Source organism: Lepisosteus oculatus, chromosome 4 (assembly GCF_040954835.1).
Source record: "Lepisosteus oculatus isolate fLepOcu1 chromosome 4, fLepOcu1.hap2, whole genome shotgun sequence".
Classification (NCBI taxonomy): domain Eukaryota; kingdom Metazoa; phylum Chordata; class Actinopteri; order Semionotiformes; family Lepisosteidae; genus Lepisosteus; species Lepisosteus oculatus.
Window position 1 is genome coordinate 9,225,879 of NC_090699.1, and position 20,287 is coordinate 9,246,165.

At 38.4% G+C, this 20,287-nt stretch overlaps 1 protein-coding gene across 1 annotated transcript in view; it reads right to left on the reverse strand.

The window, feature by feature from the left end:
• Positions 1-7,328: 7,328 nt before the first annotated feature.
• The window catches only part of LOC107077246 (uncharacterized), a 35,275-nt gene continuing 22,316 nt past the window's right edge, over positions 7,329-20,287 (reverse strand). Inside the window, exons 25-30 of the mRNA XM_069188532.1 lie at positions 19,648-19,698; positions 18,451-18,501; positions 14,539-14,565; positions 13,508-13,543; positions 9,709-9,735; positions 7,329-8,758 (exon numbers count right to left, since the gene is read on the reverse strand). Coding sequence (XP_069044633.1) covers positions 8,208-8,758; positions 9,709-9,735; positions 13,508-13,543; positions 14,539-14,565; positions 18,451-18,501; positions 19,648-19,698 — 743 coding nt within the window. The 3' untranslated portion in view covers positions 7,329-8,207. The remainder of the gene's footprint in view (positions 8,759-9,708; positions 9,736-13,507; positions 13,544-14,538; positions 14,566-18,450; positions 18,502-19,647; positions 19,699-20,287) is intronic.

A 20,287-nucleotide genomic window follows, 5' to 3' on the forward strand; every position in this document is an offset into this window, starting at 1 on the left:
CTTTGTTGGTGTTTCAACCATCAATATGCACTGTGATTTTGGATGAGATTACTTTTGTCTGTAGCCCCACCATAGTTTTCATCCCACTCCATGCAGTTATCACATTATTAGAACTGAGTTTGCCTTCAAATTTTATCTTCTACTTTAATTTTTCCTTTCTCATTTCTGCTCTTACTTCAGATCTGATTTCTCTCTAAACAGACTCATTAACCTGTTATGAAGCAAATGTAGTTTTTTTTCTCATTTTCTTTGTTGAGATGTTCACCGCAATAGTGTTCTGCAGAAATATTTCCACAGAATCATCCCACGCACCAGGCTGGTTCCACTGTAGCAGGAGTTCCCTAGAGTATCGAATCACATTTGTATGTGGAGGACGCAGGTCAGGTGGACTCTGTGTATAGTTTAAGAGAGTCACTAAAAGTAGTAAAAAGGTAGCACCAAACATTAAATGATTATCTTGACTGGAAATGGGTTCACACAGGACTTTACAAAAAAAAGTTAGGGCTCCTTTCCACCAGACAAGAAACAAACAACCTGCTGCCATTCACTACAAGAGCAGAACCCCTAGTTTGACCACTCATTCTGCTAAACGACAGTGTTTATTATTTTATGCGCCTGTTACCCCACCTGCAGGTACACAGCACTTGCCGTTCTAGTGTGTACAATAAACGCAGAGTGATGGTGTCAACAATATCTACATGTATACAATAAGCTGTAGCAGGACACACAGAGAACGACCAATTGCTCTTGCATCACAAAAATATGGTATCTGAGTCAGACAACATCCAGGAAGATACTGTATGTGCACATGTTTTACAATTCAGCAAAATGGGACATTACTAGAAATGTGAGGAAGCAACCAATATTCACTTTTGTCATCTTAAGACTTTTTAATTTCTGTTTTTTAAAAAATGGGTGGTATTATTTAGGCAATATAACAGTATTATAAATATGGCTCCAATTCTAAAGTTGTGTTTATAAAACTGTCTTCTAAATAGGTGATTAAAATGACTGTAAAAGGAACAAATATGGTTCTACTGTATCTCTTTATTGGTTTTTCCATATAGTTTCTTTTTCACATCTTTTACAGCTCAACAATATGGGACATTACTAGAAAGGGGTGAATATTTTTGCAGGGTACTGTGTCCATATAACAGAATTTACAGTCTGAAACCTGCTGAGAATAATTGTACAGTATGTACATTGTAACACCCCTGCCAATTAAATAAATATAAAAACATCACAGTTTTTGTTTCTGTAGTGATGAAATGCCACTGAATAATTTCCTGTTTAGATGTGCAACATGGCCTTGGTATTTTAAGGATTAAATTATTTATCTTAAAGCACTGAACTGTACTAAAAGCACTTGTAAAGTAGGGAATATTAAAACACATACTGTAAGTAACATACAGCAAGTAACAGATCACAAAGGGACTTAGAAAATGCTGATGATTTCTCACACTTCATATTTTATCAACTGACTGTTCAATTCTCAAAGTGGTTTTACAGTACAACTTCAGGTTGTGTATTAAGACCATGCTAATGAAAGAGTACATCATTTAGTACAGTGGTTCTCAAACTATGGTACGAGTGGTACACCATATGACCCTGGAACTTTGTTGTGTGAACTGAAAAATCGGGACGGGTTTTCATATTTTTTTATTTTAATACGTGTCGAATACGCAGCCCACGTACTACGACACAGAGCTACAATGTAATTCTATTTCGTTCTATAGGAATGCGTGCTACGAACGAAAGCGGCCAATTGTATTTAAAAAAAGGTATCTCCAGCACATAGGGAGGTAGGAGAATGTGCGTGACTTTGGAACACCGCCAATCTTGTAAGCACGGGAAAGTCGAGCAAAACAGAAAAAAAAACTTACCTCTTAAATAAAAAGCGTACAAAGAATGACTTCGAAACATTTCCTATAAAAATGAGAAGAAGCAATGTAAGCGCAGTATTTCTATTCGTTTCCAACATTAGTAACCTGGGATAACGGCGAAAAAGGCTTGCTTTCTGACTGTAACCCCCAGGTGACCTCGAGCTCACAGCCAGCCTCTGCTCACCAAGGCCCGTTCCCCTCTGTCACTGTTCTTGGGTTTGCACCCCGAGGGTGTTTCTCGAAGTGTTTCTTGCACAAACCCACCTGACTGAGAGTAATCCAGCCATCTGCCTGAAACTGTCAGAGCCTTGGACCCTGACTCCGAGTCAGAACCCGACTACTAACCGGATTTCTGGCTGTTTTCTGTGTGTTGCAGGGCCGCTGATGGCATGTACAGCCCCCCCCGCTGATTCTGCCCACCTGCGCCATTCATGCCCTCATATCCCCTGCCCTGCCCGTCTGCACCACTCTGAGATAAACTCCGAGACATGGTGGTCTTTGTGCACAAAAATAATAATCTGCTACACTCAAGACTTTTGAAATGTAAAACAACTTTTCTTAATTGGAGGATGAACTATTTCTAAGAGTTTCGTAAACCCGACATTAGTAGTATAATAAAGCAATAGATGGGACCTGACTTGTCCAGTGTATTATACAGTATATGCCTGAGAATGATATATCTGAGAATCGTGCTGCGAAGCCAAGTGCGGAACTAGAGAGAAAAAAACATTAAAGCAGCAGAAAGGGCACTGTGGACAGCAGAAACGGGCACAGCGGTGACGAGTACGCAGGCGCATCCGAAGTGTACGTAAATACCGATTATTTTAATTTTGTTATTTCTGCAAAAACAACAAACATTACAATACAAGCAAGAGTACATATAACAATTCAAGACAAAAACATCGTCGGGGGGGTTATTACAAAATAAATTCACATAAATTCAAATATAAATATAAATACCGAATTTACGAAGTCGGAGTGATATGAAAACACAAAAAAAAGGGCAAAAAATGAAGAACGGCACTTTCCTATTACCTGTGTGTCTTTATCACATTCCACCCAGTTTTGAGGAAGTAAAAAATGTTGTGCTATAAATGTGACTTTACCTTGTCCGGGATTCGTTTCTGAGGCAGGTTTTAGGGAACATTCATTTTTGAAAGATGCTACCAAGCTTGCGTCGCTTAATGTTGCGAGCTTCACGCTGCTGAGCCTTAATGAAAGGGGAAAGGCAAAGCTTTGCCAAACAAAGCACCTAGGGATCCCCCGAGCTATTTAAAAAAAAAGATATAATCCTGTCATTCTGAAAGTGCTAAAATAAAGTCTAGAACATATTTGATCACAGCGGGTCAATTGCGACGAACTGAAAGTAGCGTACTAACAGTAGTTCAACCCGTGCTTAATACGCAGCTGCGGTTTAAACTTGTGCTCCACTTTAAGACCAAATGCAACGAATTTTGCCGCTGTGCTTAGTCCGCAGCACCTTAATAAACCCGTTCCCAATAGCAACGAACACAAAGTAACAGCTGCTGTCCTCTAGAGGTGACTCAAGTAGCGGACTAACTTAAACCACCTCTTCATATGGTTTAAGGAGCATTTTAGCCTGGTCACACTGTAAATGTATTTACAAAATAGAAAACTTACCATTTTCAATATCTACTGCAGTAATTTTAGAAATTTCCTGTATGAATGAGATAATGCGAGTTCAATATTTCTACTAATTTCTAACATGATGAAACTGGGTTAACTGTAGGATGCAAAAGAAGAAGTAAATGTGTATTCCATACTGAAAAGAGAAAAAAGAAGCACAGCGTGTTGGCTGTGGGACCTTCTTCAGGTGTAGGATTGCCACTTTCTGACTTGATATTTACCAAAAACACTTCACTGACATGAACTGCATTAAATGTCATTTTTGTGATCATATTAGAATGTCTGAATGTATTTTATTGGGATAACAGACACTGACTGAGCATCGCGCAGTAACATTTAATGGAAACACCATTTAGACTGTGTAAAAAACATGTGAAATATACTTTCACCTGCCTATATTCACAACTGTGTAAACAGTAGAGAAAATGACACAATAGATCAGATAATTATAATCTGTAAATTACTGCCAGAAGAATTAAATGTTAATATAGTTTATTTTGAAAATAAAAAAAAATCTGAATGTACTAAAATAATATCAAGTAAAACATTGTTTTAGCCAAAAATACTGCCATGTTGGTGTTTGATATTATTCAGATTTAGGACTGTGCGACTTGTGTTTACTCACCATCGTGTAGGTGATACACAGCTTCTGGATCTGACAAAAAGAAAATAATTAAATTAAAACAAGTCCTTTCGAAATGCCAGTATATTGCAACAATCTACTAATTACAAACAATGCGGATTTATATGTAACAAAATGTTGAGAATAAGCTACTGATCTGAATTAAAGATGGACACCTATATGAATGAACGTTTTTCCATCTAGACGAATTTCTATTGTTTTCCTTCTTTTGAGAAAACTAACTGTTGTTAATTAACATTTGCAAGATACAATTAAGACATAAATGACATTTCCTGTTTTACTATTCGAATAACGTTGGTGTCATTAACGCGATATACAGGTTTTAAAGAATACGGACTCAGTACTTCATTCTATGGAAGGCGGGATCCGCCAGGGAGTATAAAAAACTCGCTATGGTATCTCGCAATTCCAACTAAGTATCTCAGAATTGCGACTTAGTACAGTATCTCAGAATTCCTACTTAGTATCTGAGAATTGCGATTTAAAAACTCAGAATTATGACTTTATATCTCAGAATTGCGACTTAAAAACTCAGAATTAAGTGTTCTTTAGCTCAGGTGGCAAGACCTGGGTTCGAGCCCATGCAGTGAGGTACGAAATATTGTGGGAGCGGCGAGGGCACAAGCCCTAGAACCCGAATCCGTCACAATAACAAAAGGACAGGCAATGAAATGTGGGCTATTTCGAAGTCGCAAGTGTGAGATATAAACTCGTAATTCTGAGTTTTTAAGTCGCAATTCTGAGTTTGTAAGTAGCAATTCTGAGATATAAAGTCAGAATTCTGAGAAACAGTACCATAGCGCGTTTTTTTTTTCAATCCCTGGCAGAAACGGGCTTTCATAGCATTCCCTTTTCTACATCTCCAATAAAACTGTTGCTGCCTAGGAGACGCTGAGTCTCGTTTTCAGGCAATGGAGAACGAAATAGGAGATATTGGCAATGGAGAAACAACATCACCTTTTACTTACAGTAGTAGCGCAGCAGCACAAAGCAGCTTTGCAATGCCGTGTAGCGACAACTGTTTTAAAGGTTTTGCGTTTCACCAAGCTAGACCCACAACTTTCGGGCAGTCCTTCAGATTCTGCAACTCTTCTGATTAAAAGAAGCTCCAACAACAGGGCAGGTACAGTAGTCCCAGTTGTGCGTTCTTTGTGATAACACGTTTTGTGAAAGTCAAGGTCACAGCTTACCCAATAATAGGTAAGTATTACTAGCTGAACGAACTGCCGATTGGCTGTATTTTATACTCTTAACCTTGGTTTTAACCCTTCCTTTATTACAGATAGGCCGTGAGTCTGGCGATATCTTAATTTTCAGTGACTTTCTTCTTTGGCAACACTGCAATTCATCAGTTATGTCAATGAAATTTGAACTGGATTTTATATCTATCCGTTAGGACTGCGCCCGCAATCATTTGAGTTTCTGACCTACATTAAGATTATTTCCATTAAAGCGCGTTTCAACACCGAACGTGAAAGTGAAAGTTTCTGCTGATTCATTTTGAAAAAAAAATATCCAACGTTCAGCATATTTACACTATGACTGCTAATTTACTAGCGCTTGCTCAGAGTAACAAATGTGGGCAGAAAATCTTCTTAAAGCTTTGCAGAAAAATGTTCCTTTCCAAACATATAATTCTTAGCTGATGTAGTGCACATCTTTTGTCACTAATAAAATAAAAACCCGGACCACACAACCATGAATCAGAGCCATTTGTCACATGCATGGCCGGTTAAGACACAATAATGTAAATCACTGTTGTGTCTGGAAGAATTCACTAAGTACACCTTGTGTGTACTAAGAGAAGAAATGCTGTGTACCACACGGTATCAAACATTTAAAGACATTTATCATTTTTTTGTCGACTCTTTGGATTTCCTTCTGACTGGAGTCCTACATCTTTGCATTATTTTTATTTATTCGAGGCAGGAACAATGCCCAGAGGGGATTGGGCTTCTTATAACTTTTACTAAATAAAGTAAAAAATACTTCAGCAGTAAGGGTGAGTAAAATAGAAATATGTGTAGTTTCACCTTTGGATAAGAATGACTGAACAAACATAGTGTATAGCAAACTAAACTGACATAGAGAAATGTGTATAATGAAAAATCCTAATAAATCCTAATTCTGCAATGCGAATACATCCCAGGGACACGAATGTGTTAGCAATGCAAAGAAACAGGTAACGGGTTAATCCCATCGTATTGCAAACAACACTTTTTCACCCTTCAAGTCTGGTTTCAGACAATTACACAGCAAAATTTCCCATTGGCCCTTACCCATCATGGCCTCCTAATAATCCCCATCTCTGAACTGGCTTCATCACTCTGCTCTCCTCCCCACTGAGAGCTGGTGTGTGGGGAGAGTACTGGAGCACACCTGTAAAGTGCTTTGAGTGGAGTGTCCAGAAAAGCGCTTTATAAGTGTAAGCAATTATTATTATTATTATTATTATTATTATTATTATTATTATTATTATTATTATAGCACAGAAAGTGTCCTTTAACAGGTTAGTGTTAAAGTCACTAATCATTTTCTCATGTCCTCTGCTACTGATTCTCTATCCCTAATCTTCTTGAGGTCAATACTACTATCAGTTTTAACTGGAACTGTTACCTACTTAAATGCAGAGATGTAGTATTACATTCAGAAATGAGAATGTAACAAGCAACTATAGTCATTGTGGGAGTGACTGTGCTTTTATTTCTGTTTTGTTTAGTAAGGTCACAACTCCTGTAGGAGAGGATAACAAAATTATTTTCTTCCATAGTGCGGAGTTAACACTCACACAATTCACACATATATCCTAATATACGTATATACAAAAATCCACATCCTAGGAAGCTACTAAAAAATGATAAAAATCTTCACTGTCAATACATTTTTACATCTTTTGTTGTTGTTGTTTTTCCTACAGGACAATGAATATCACTCTTGAACAATTCTCCAGGCCACTGACATTGCTCTTTTTAATATCTTGCTTTTTTATACACAGCTTTAAAAATTTGGGAAATTAAAATAAAGTTTTTTTGTACAAATTTGGATTAACAGTTTTAGAACATAAATACTAATCCTGGAGGCAAATCCTCAGACTTTTTCAAATTAATGACATCAACAATGAATTCCAAAATGCATTCTGTGTCAAGCGTCTTCACAACACTTTCAATAGCCACTATTCCCATTCAGGGTCATGCTGGCTGGTGCCTATCCCAGTGGATATTGGCAGGCATTTAGCGCAAGGCAGGGTACACCCTGGACCGGCACACTGGGATCATTTTTGTTACAGAAGCCAACTTACCTACTGGTACATCTTCGACTGTGGGAGGAAACTGGAGCACCTGGTGTAAACCTACATGAACACTGAGAGACCATGCAAACTCCACACAGACAACACCCCAGGTCCGGAATTCAACCCAGAGCCACAGTACTGCGAGGCACAACCACTGCACCACCACTCCCAGTACATTCCATTTTAAGAAATAACAGATTTGCCAAGAAGTACTCAGGTAGGTTGCAGATATTACAATATGTGAAATTAAAGTGATGCTGATACTGTATTTTTACTTGTCAAGTTTTATACATCTGCTTGCTTCAAAACAAACCGTTATATGTTTAAATATGAATTAAATAGTCCTAGATGACCATAATAGCACATAGCAAAATTGACACCTCTCAAACAAACGCATCTTGTGCATTACCACACTATGCTCCCAAGCACCCAGACAAATAATTTCAAAATAGTAGTTTTTTATATAAAATAGTTTTTATAATTTTAACGCAGCTGCAAAAACATGTAAAATGAAACAATTTTTATATACACAGTTTCAGTTTGACCCTTATCAATTTGAAGTTTCCAAAAGTTTCTTGGACAACTGCAACTTATTTGTCAAGGGTAAATTTGTAAGGAGTTCAATTAAAAGTGATGATAATAAAAGATATCCAAAATGGTCAACACGACTTGTACATAGATCGTAGTACATTGAGTTTTAAGATTTACTTTAGCAGGATATTATTCAAGGGCAGTTAAACTCCTGTTAATAATCCTGAGTTATGATCAGAGGGTCCAGATCGCTGTTCCCAGGGGAGAAGAAAGGACGGACAGTCCTGTCAATTTCCTCTTTGAAAGTATGGATGAGGGTGTATTTTTCACTTTTGTTGGAATCTTTAGAAGCATCAGCATTGTAGAAGTGTACTTTCTTCTCCTTATAGTTCACATAGATCCCAACTCTTCTGGGAACTTCTGTGTTCAGTGGTGTCTCTGGGTCAGTCAGGGCCGTCAGCTTCCCATCCCAAAGACTCAGGACCCAAAACCCAGCTCCAGGGCTCAGACTCAGTTGCCCCTTCCTGAAAACTGAGTCTCGGGCCACTCCCAGCTCCCAGGACTTTTTGTTTCCAACCTCCACCTCCCAGTAACACCCCCATCTCATCTCTGCTGGTAACCTGTTGCCCAGCACACAGGGGTATTCATCAAACCGCTCAGGATTGTCAGGGAGATTCTGGCGCTGGTCTGTCCACCTCAGTTCTCTGCCATCTTCTGACACCATCAGGTAGGGGTTCATTGTGTCCTCATCCAGGGTCATTATCACTATAAAATAGAGAGAGGGTATAAGTTTTCTCTGTCTCCACTTGAAATACAATCCACCTCTTAGAACTCTTCAGTGCAATAGTGGGTTTCTCTAAACAAAGAGGTTAAAGATTGAAAATTGAGCATTATTGAGAATAGTTATAGCTATAAATGATGGTACATTGTGAGCAGTAAGCTGTGTGAAAACTGTGTGTGAGGCTGAGCTGTACAAGAGCTGTTTCTTGAGAGAAAGAATGAGTGTATTGCGCTGGGCCAGAGAAAGACCCTGCTGGGGCTTGATGAAGAGATCAGGGGCTTAGGTGCAGACTAAGCCTTGTGAGCAACTGTGGGCTGTGAATAAGACAGCACACACTGTATGCTTAGCCTGAAGTCAGACGGGGATTTAAAGTCATCTGTGGGAGCACATTCGATTCGATGAATTTGAGTGCCCTGCATCGGCTGACCAAATTTGAAGAGACTAGAGTAAAACTTGCTTAAACACTCCTTCACGTTGACAGTTTCCTTTACGTCACCTCTAGAATAAACTTGTCTGGTTTTCATGCATTATAGAAATGTAAAGAAATGTGTTCTTCGTCTGTTTCTTTTTATGATAGTCTTCATGTTTTACTGAGTGCTGAAGCAGCAGCATGTTCAAGAAAATGAACCAAAGATATCACTGTTCTCAGTAAGCCATGGTACACTCGTTACCAGTAGATAAGTAATCTTAGGATCACGGCTATCCTCTTCATCAAGGTTGCCAAGGTAATTTTAACCCACTCTGATGGAAACTATTCTACCCACCTAACCTTAGTTTCATATCAGCTACATATTAATTTATACTGGAAATCACATTAAATACAGTGCTGAGTGCTTCAACATAACAGAACATCCAAATGAAATTTAAATAAGAACTGAACATCTCAGTTTATATAATTAAAAAATAATAAAATTAATTAAAATGGAGAAGTTACCTTCAAAAATATGCACATGAAGGAAATCTGGAAAACATAAAATCAACAAGTTAGTTAATATATTCTTTGGTTTATAACATTTGAATCACTTGTAGTGGGTGAACTACTGTTGTATGAAAATGTAATTGATGACTCTGTCTTCCAGAAATCTAGGTGAATTGATTTATGGAATATTTGTTATATAAAACTTTCCCAGCTGCTCAGCCTTCCTGATCTCACCACTCTTGTTTTTGAGCGCACTTGTTTTTTATTTCTTACTTAATTGGAGATTTATTTCTTCCATTTCTTTCCACAAAAGTTTCAATGCAGTCATTTGTAATTTGTTATAATTTTGAAGTAACAGAGGTCCTGTTGTTATTTAATGTTATTAATATTCCTACTGTATTTATTACTTTCAGTGTTAAAGTACATGCTATCCTTGTAAACTGTGTGTCTCGCGTTATTATTTATAAGTTATTTATTATGTGTTCTTCAAAGCTGGTTAACAAGTTTTCTAGTTAAGAATGTATTTGTAATAATTTTAATAATTTATCATTTATATATTTAATTGCTCTAAGTAGTCAAATATGGTTGTGTTGGGAGCTGATAATAATGTCTGTGCAAATCATGATCTGGAGGGACCCCTTTCCAAGATGTTGTCTAGGACCCCAAAAAGCTGGGGCTGTCCCTCATATAGCTTCATGTGCATCATTTAATATACACAATACCCTTTACATAAATAGCTTGAAAAATACAAACTTGGCATCAGTGAATTACAGTGTAGTTCAGGGGTCAGTAACCTGTTTTGTATCCCGTGCCACTTTTCCTGCTGTTAAGTTTAACATGTGCCACGTACTATCAGCTGGTTTCAACAGTAAATATTTGTACAAAAATATACTAGAAATGTATTATAAAAAAGTATTTAATTGACAAGTAGATCACAAACACACCTGTAATTAACAACCAGTTTAAATGTTTTAACTGGCTATGTACAATGCCAACAATGTTGCATATACATCGCTGAACACTTCTATCCGAGAGAGGTACGTCTCTAATTTTAGCCAAAATATCACTTTTGTTGGCAAAGCCCTCAAACACATCTTCGGCGCATTATGAAAAGATGTTCATTTAAAAAATGCGCAATACTATGTGAAATATATAGTTCCGCTGTTGCCTTACTAGACATTTTGAGCTTTTTTGAAAAACTTCAATAGCGTGGAATAAACCTATTACTTTGATCCTTTACAGCCTACGCATGCTGACGCAGCTACCCACCTGAAATATTTCTTTATATATTTGGCTCTGTCAGCAGTATCCGTATGTAACCATGATAATTCGTGTTAAAATGTCTCAAAACATTGTGTGTGCCAGCTTTCTTTGGCTGACATTTTTTGAAAGGGTTGACTTGCAACAATACCAAATGTTCAACTGAAAGCATTTTAGTCATACATATCTCACTCACGCACAAGGTTTTTTTAACAGAAAGACCACTTACAGAATACCACTTAGTCAGAGACTACAAGTTTATGTCACGGGGAAGACGCTAGATCAAACAGGACTGGAAACCACCAGTCTGGCTCTTGTCCGTCCGGTTTATGTAAGGACATGCAGCGACCGTGACGTGATTCTCATCTCTTAATTTGCTGTCACGCCTCAGGCGCATCAACACTTCCACTCTGCTGGAATTTAAGTAGTCCTCTTTAGGATCAAGTATGTAGCAGATCAATCCCCACAAATCCCAATTTTTGGGTTGCTTTTTGTGCCCTACGCTAAATCTCAGCGGGTTCCACTTAGCACGCGTGCCACAGTTTGCCAGCCCCCGGACTAGAGTAAAACTCTCTCAAACTCTCTCCCCCATTGACAGTTTACCTTACCTCACCTCTAGAATAAGCTTGTCTGTTTTAGTGCATATGCTAGAGAAATCGCTCTTTCATCTCTGCCTTCTCATGATAGTATTCATGTTTTACTTGGTTACAAGGCTTGAATTAAAAGTCAATTATCCAGAGCTCAGTCTGAGAACATGAAGTGTTTGGAGTATAGAAGTAGTGGAAAGTTCAAGGAGATGAACCAAATGAATAGAGAGGATTAGAAGGAAACGAGTCTGTCGTTGAGAGAAGAGGGAAGGTGTGATCCTAGTTTCAGGATAATTTTGGTTTCAAATGTCTTTCTGTAAAAGGAGTTTTGATATCAATCTCTGAAAATGCAGATGAAGAGATCAGCAAGATTGTGGCTGTTAGAAATGAAATGGGGAACTAAGGGTTTGGAGACATCTTTGATCCTGACAGCTATGACAGTGGAGGACCAATTCTGAAAGACATATAAGAGTCTGGGTAGGTGGATCAAGCACTGTGCATTTGTCCAGGGTGTGCTTGAGGGCTATAAGACCATCATTGTGGAGAAAAATGATGTATAAGGATGAGATGTCCAAAAGTGATAAAAAACAAATTAAACCCTGAAAATGGAAATAGTTAAAAGACTTGGAGAGCACGGTCAGTGTCCTTAATATACTGTATGAAGGAAGCCCTTCAACCAGTGGTCTCATAAGGCTGTCGAAAAATAAATCACTAGTCTCAGCCAACCAGGTTACACTCATTTTCCTTTATGCCAGCATCACACTACGTAAATTTTCCTAGGATTTTCAGTCGTAGCCATATATATGCAATCGTAACAAAATCACAGCGAGTTGTAGAGTGTCGGAGCGCGCGCCCGTTACCTTCAGTTGTGTAGTGTGACGCCCCCAGAGACTCTTAACAGCCCCTACGACTCTTTGCGACCCGCTACGACAAAATCAAACTGGTCTCATTTTCTCGTAGAGAGTCGTAAGTCGTAGGATTGGGCAGTGAGCCAGATGTGTAATAATATTACACGTTATAGCGCAATATATAATTTGTTTACAATATTTGTTTTAAAGGTGTTTTATCTTTTTAACTTGTATTTTTGTAAATTTGTTCTATATTTATAAAGAAGAATTATATTTTTGAAGATTATTTGTGGAAAACAATGCCTGTGTTACATTTTTCAAGATGTTTACGTGCTTGGTCTCCGTGTTGGTTGGCTGCCAAAATGAGGCGGCCTCGCGGTACTTTTGCGGCGCAATATGAGATTTGGACCCGTGATGAAAAGTCATGAGGGAATTGTGTAGTCACCCCCTGCGATTCCTAGTCCTAGAATTTGACACCCTCTAGTACAGAAAAGGCAGCGAGATTCAGCAACTGCAGTCGTTAAATTTGACGTGCTGTCTGACTAGAAGTCATGTCGAGTCCTGTAGTGTGATGCCAGCTTTAGTTACTATTAATTAAGTAATCTAAGGATCCCATCCACCCACTTAATCAAGCATGTCAAGGTGATTTGAAACAATATGACAGGGAATCTGTTACCAGACTCCCAAAACCTCTGTGTAACACAACATTTTCTGTTGTCCGCATTAAAAGCACTTAATTTCAAACAATATAATCTTGTTTTCACTGCTGGTTTTGAAGGGGTCTGCTGGATTGACCTTTCAGAATTTTTGTTATTTGGATAAAGTCTCCTCATACGTGTGTTCTGTTACAAATTGGAAGAAAAAAAAAACGACATTCTCTCAGCATCCTGGATCAGCCCAGCTACAGTACTAGGACAGCAGCCCCTACTCTGCTGGAAACTGTTTCACCGCACCTGATGAACCCTAGCTGTATATCAATTATATATTAATTAATATGGAAAATGTAATTAAATGCATGTTGAGTGCTTTTTCACAATAGAATGCACAAACGCCAATGAATCTGAGCTGAACATTTCAGTTTATAAAATGAAAAAAAAACTATTACAAAAGAGACATTACCTTCCAAATGTTTTATCTGAAACAAACCTGGAAAACCTGGAAAATATAAAGTCATCTTGTTAATATATTCTATTGTTTATTATTAACATTACGTCATCATTTGTATCATTTCAATTAGCTAGAATCAGTGATGGAATGAGATACTAGTGAGATACGATCAATTGTCTACTATGATACTGTCCATTTCAAAATGAATGATCTCTTCTCGGGTTATGTGATTTTAAGGAATGGTATTCCTAGGAATACCATATACACATATACAGAAACATATACACATTCATCTGGAAGTTTGTCATGATACCTCAAGCGTATATATATAAGGTGCCGTTTAGGCCATTATTCAAACTTTACCTTTTCGTACACACACAAATTGCTCTCACACTCTCCATTTTACCTTTCACACACACACACACAAAATGCTCTTACATTCACTAGTTTTACCTCACACACACAAAAGGCTCTCACATTCACTAGTTTTACCTCTAAGGTTTTATTACTTAAAGCTATGGCTTGGCACAGTGCTTGATGCGGTTGAGGTTGCTTTTTTCCTCCATCTTGTAGAGCAGTAGAAAATGAGAAAGCTTGTTGATAAATTCTCAGCCAATCACATTGTGCCATTTAGACGGACTGCCTACATTGGGCCAAAATTTGCATTTTGTGTGAATGTGAGAGCGTTTTGTGTGTATGTGAGAGGTAAAACTATTTGGATCATTATTTGAACTATAGATGGGCTAGAGAATTTCAGTTTCTTAGTTTGGAACAGAGAGTGTGAGGAAACTTGATCCAAATAATGAAAACTATTTGGCTCAAGTCTCCTCATACTATCTGTTCCAAACTAAGAAAAAAATGAAATTCTGTAGCCCATCTACAGTACTGAGACAGAAGAGCCTACTTTGGTGGAAACTATTTCACTCCACCTGATAAACCTTGTTTTATATCACTTATATATTAAATTATACTGGAAATTAATGTCCAAACAACATTTGGATTTGAATGTAACATCTCAGTTTAAAAAAAAAAAGAGAAATTACCTTCAAAACGTTGTATCTGATGGAAACCTGGAAAATATAAACTCATGAGTTAGTTAATATGTTCTATTGTTTATTAACAATATTAACGTTTTCATTTGAATCATTTAGATTAGCCAGAATCAATCAGATTCTAATAAGCATAATAATTTGATTACTATAACACTGGACATTTCAAAATGAATGATTAGGCAAGGAACTGTTCTCAGGATAGATGATTTTAAAGAACAGTGTTCCTACATTAGTCCTTATTAGTCAGTTCATGATGGAATATAAGTTGTGAGGCACGAAACATACAGTATATACAGTACCTGTAAGGAACAAACATCATTCTCTGCATGTGTGCATGTATGTGGCTATAGGTATTACTGCACATAAACTATACATTAAAGCTTTTTATCTGAAGCCCTCTGAGAAAGAAATATAAAGTTCTCAAATTTCCAGAAATGTAGGTATAATGTATAAACAAACATATCTGTGTTTTCCCGAATTCACTACTCTAATGCTCTACTCTCTGGGGTATCTAAATCTACATTGAACAAACTGCGGTATGTCCAAAATTCTGCAGCCAGAATCCTGACCAGGTCCAGTGCAAGTGTTCACATTACTCCTATCCTGGAGTCCTTGCACTGGCTTCCTGTCAAATTCCATGTGGACTTTAAAAGGACAACCGATGAGATCAGATCAAGAGAGAACAGAGAAAAAGAATAGACAGAGAAAGAGAGGAGACAGAACATAAAGCATGTGCCAGGTGAGAGGTTCTTTTCTAAGAAAAAAACCTTTCTGAGGAAAGACCTGAATGAAACTAATTTTTTTAACCTTGCTAAGTGAGCCTGCTATTCTGTAGTTTTGGGGGAATTTTGATTTCCTAAAGTGAAGAATCTCTTTGAGTGCATTTTAGAATAATGACCTTTTTAGGATATGTTCCCATTTATTTTGTGACATCTGAGTTGGCAGAGAGAATGGTTTAACTGCAGGTCATATTCTATTTAGTTTATTACACAAATTCTCTCTTTTTTGGCCTCTGTAGGCATTATTGAAAAGTCAAGTACTTGGTAGCAGTTTGGGGGTTTTCTGGGTAGTCTAGACATTGTCACGCCCTCATCCAACCAGATTCCCACACGGAAGCGCTCTCATGCTAATTACACTCCAGCCCTGAGCACTTCTTCCAAACTGTCAATCAACCAACCCCAACACCACCTGTCAGCGCACCTTCCTCCTCTCACAATATTTAAACCCTCTAAAACCCTCTGTTCTTTGTTTGGTATTGGTCGCCCCTTCAGAGCTCCTACCTTGCCGTCCTTTCCAAATCTTCTATGCGCTTTTGGATAAGAACTACAGACCTCACCCTTGACCATGTTTCTCGCCTAGCCCTCTCTTGCATTGGAAGCTTCTGGGTCTTTTCCCTTTGTCTCCTGATCACTGAGGTACCGCACTGGGTTCATCCTCTCGATTGGTCTGCTGATCATTCGTGACAGACATACAGTAGGTCTCTGAAATGCCTTGTCTTTGTTAATAAATATGTGTTTACCCAGGTGTGCCTGGATTAATACGTTTTTCACCAATGCTGTGCCAGAGAACAAACAATTCACTTGCCTCTAAACTATAGCAACCGCTCGGGTATATTCTTGGCAGAAATCTTTACAAGCAGTTATTTCCTGATTTTCTCCATTTTTGTAACCCCTCATTTGTTTCAATAAGTATGTATGACTAAAGGTATTATTCACCTTGTGTTCTTTAGATATTTTAGTATACCTCAATTTAGATAATTTAATATAATACATACATTATATACTCATAGCTTCAAAAATACAAACCTGGCATTAAGGAAGGAAAGTGTAGTTCCTGCAGTCTAATTAAGTCACTAGTTGTGTGTTGTGTATTCTGATAGACTTCAGCTGTCCTTTTAGATATGTGTTCTTTTTACATCTTATTTTCCAGATTGAACACATAGTGAATCTTTTCACTTATTTAATAAAATACAATATCAATATGTTGTATAAACATACAAATACTTTTTAAATACATTCCAAATCATATTTCTAATCGTGAAAAAAGCATCTGTAAAGATTACCTCCCAAAGACCAACCCCTAGCAAGCCGGGAGCAGATTATTATTATTGCTCAAGTAAATAAAGGGGAGAAATAAATGGCTGGATAATGAAAAATGGACAGGAAAGGACTGGAAAAGTACAACAAGAGCATTTAAAACATGTGTGGACATAAAAAACCTCAAATCACCGATTTCATGAAGAGGTGGAAAATATAAGTAATGGATACTTCAGACTGTAGGCAAAAATGATCTGGTATAAAATACATTTCTTCAGATTATGTTCTCATATGGAGTGGTGTGAACACTAATCTCTCATCCTAGCTTTAATCCTGCATCAGCAGGTCCGCTTGTCGGCACGCCCGTCTCCATTTGGTGGTTTGAACCAAATCTTTGAGCTGACGTTGCCATTAAATGCGACAGAGAATACTCCAAGCGGCGCGTCGCTCCGCCTGCCGTCGGAGTGGGAGGGGAGGAGAACAAAGTAATGTAGCCAATTAATAGAGGGGGATTATTGGGCTTTTTAATGACCACAGAGAGTCAGCACCCCAGTTTTACATCTCATCCAAAAGACGGCGCTTGTTTACAGTCTACTGTCCCCATCACTATACTGAGGCATTAGGACCCACATGGACCGCAGGGTGAGTGCCCCCTGCTGGCCCCACTAACACCTCTTCCAGCAGCAACCTTAGCTTTCCCAGGAGTCTCCCATCCAGGTACTGACCAGGCTCACACCTGCTGGGCTCCAGTGGGGCTGCCAGTTGTGAGTTGCAGGGTAACATGGCTGCTGGCTAGTGGTGTGAACACTAATACTAATACTAGAGCAGCACATGGTGTGGGTTTCATCTTGCATCCAGATACTGTATAGCAGCAAATGTCTTGGAAGCTGAATATATTTCAGAGAGAATTATTAAGATTCTGACTATATCCAAGTTTATGCACCATGTAATGTAAGACCAGACAAAAAATACAGTACAGTACAATACGGTACAGAAATACTGGGAGCTTCACCAGTCCACCACAACAGCTGATCAGGTGTTTTAGTCATCTTGCTCACCAATCAACTGGCGTACAGTGAGATGTCAGGGTACAAAGTCAAAACCTGGACTGAGGTTATCAAAAAGCCACTGAGAACACATAGACAGTGGGCCACACAGGGCCTTCCAGCTGGCAGCTGGCCTATAGTTGTATCTCCCTGCGACACCTCATGGTATTGAAGAAAGATATAAGATGTGAAAAAAGGGTTAACTGATTTCTTTCTGCACAAAGATGTCTTGTGACACAAGACATCTCATGCTTAGGCACCTTTGAGTTATGGTAGGGATGGGAGTTAATTGATATGAACTTCCAAGTGCAAGATAAAGACCCCCCCCCCCCAACTAAGAAAAGATAAAACCGACCATTCAAAGTGGTCAAGGTCTTGGGAATGTCCAAACACAGGTGCCCCCCCCATTACCATGGTAACAATTTGCGTCAGAAGCAGCTGAAGTTTGCTCTATAAACTGGAAGTTTTGTACCTATATTTCGAACAATACTTTGGTCTTATTGTTCCTTGCATGCAATAAACTCAGTTGTTTAAACTTCATCTCAGGTTCTAGAACTTATTTGGCTGTTACTGCAGTATCTAGTCATCTATTATTCCCTTCCATGATGAAGTCTAACCAAACAGACAGTGCGCCAGTGTACCATTTGTTGGTCGGGTTGATATGCTGGTGTTGGCAAGAAACGAAAGAGTAGAAAATAGAAACTCAAATAGAAACCATGGACACGTAAAAGCATAAAGCATGAGGCCAAGTAACCGACTTCTATACAAAATGAAAACCTCTCCTAGTAAAGCCACTAAACTGTAAATATTTCAATACTTACAGAGCTCCTCTTGCTTTTCTTTCAAATTTTCTATGACAAGGTTTGCTCTGCCTGCACATAGACATTTACAGTTAATAACAGGATATGACAGAGACTTTAAATAACTAAAAAAGGAAGAGTTATTTAGTTATTGTTGAATGACAAAATTCATCACAATGTGAGGGATGTCAAACAGAAACAGGTGGAATGTGCATAAACCTCTTTGTGTTTCAAAACAAGGATTGTGAAAATGTTTCATTTACTCTTCCAGACCACTAAATATATGTACTGTATATACTGTAGTCTCTATATACTGTATGTGAATATGTGAATATACTGTATGTGACTATGTGAATATGTCTGTAAGTCTAGCATGTTATCTGTATTCTCAGAGGCTATTCAGTGGAAACAAGCTGACAGGAGAAAGATGAAATTGTCCTCTTTTGTGAGAGAAATCATCTGAGCTGGAGACAGAGAATGACTCTTGGGGAGACCTGAAGGAAGACAATGTATGGGGACAACACAGACACACTGCGCACATTGTGCTGATTGCTGCTTTTTTCAAGCCAACCAGTGAGGTAAGAGAACTCTGATGAGAGAAATCTCCATTAATAGAAGATCACCATTGTTGCAGATTATGGGGATATTTCCTGCTCAGTAAGTCAATGCAGAAGTGTTGTTTTTCTGAGTGGACAATACAAGACATGACAGTGCTGGGAATACAATGGTGTGCCTTCAAAAAAACAATCTAGATAAAACCAGAACTTTTTCCTGTATGTTTTTTTCTCCTAACCTCCTTTTCCTCAAATGGTACATATATGGGTCAAACATGCAAATCAATAGGAGACAACAGTAACTGGACAACACTGATTCATAACATTCGTGCTGTAACTTTTGCAAATGCACAGTGTTCATCTGTACCGCTATTTGTAATATGGGCTTTATGTAATGTTTGAATGCTGGGAAACTACAATCAGTTCACAAAGAGACCATGTTGTTAAATGACCACTGTTTGAAAGTCCATTGAGTGATCGAAAAATAAAGACTTGACTGTACATAGCTGTTCCTGTCGAGATTAACAGAACACTACACCCTCCTGAGTGAGATCATGAGTGCTTAACTAAAAAAAACCAAAGTATTATATCTGCTCTTATGCCTGTAAAACTACACTATTAAATGATATCATACTTCAAAGACAGAAAATAGAGCAGTACTTACTGATCTCATCACGCAGCTCTTTATTCCATTGTTCAAGCTCCGCTATTTTCTCTACAAATAAAGATAACAGTAGATAACCACAGAGCAAAGGTCCCAATAATGCAGTAGCATATCTATAAGATAAGATCACTTTATTAGCCATATACAATTTCTTGCATTAGAAATGTCTTTTCAGAGACAGGGAGAGAGAAGCTGGGGGTCAGAGCACAGGGTCAGTCACTTATACAGCACCCCTGGAGCAGCTGGGGTTAAGGGTCTTGCTGAGGGGCCCAACTGAGTAGGATTCCTCTACTGGCCACAGGATTTGAACCGGCAATGTTCCAGCCACAGGCACAGAGCCTTACCACAGTGCCATGCCTTCACCCCAGTCTGTGTGAAGCTGAAGGAACCTTTGGCTTCTTCTGAGTTAACAATGAAGTCTTTCACTTTAGACTTTAATGAAGTCTTGAAGAATTGTTTTTTTGTTTTGGACACTGAGGGTTCTGAGGATTCATGTATCCCACACTCAGGTTTAGCAACATGAAGGGAACAGGGGTCTTGGTTTACTGCCAGGGCTGACCTGAACTAACTGCCAGACTCTCTGACCTTGTTTATGCCTTATTAACCAACAAATTTTTACTGACCAATCATAGAAACGCAC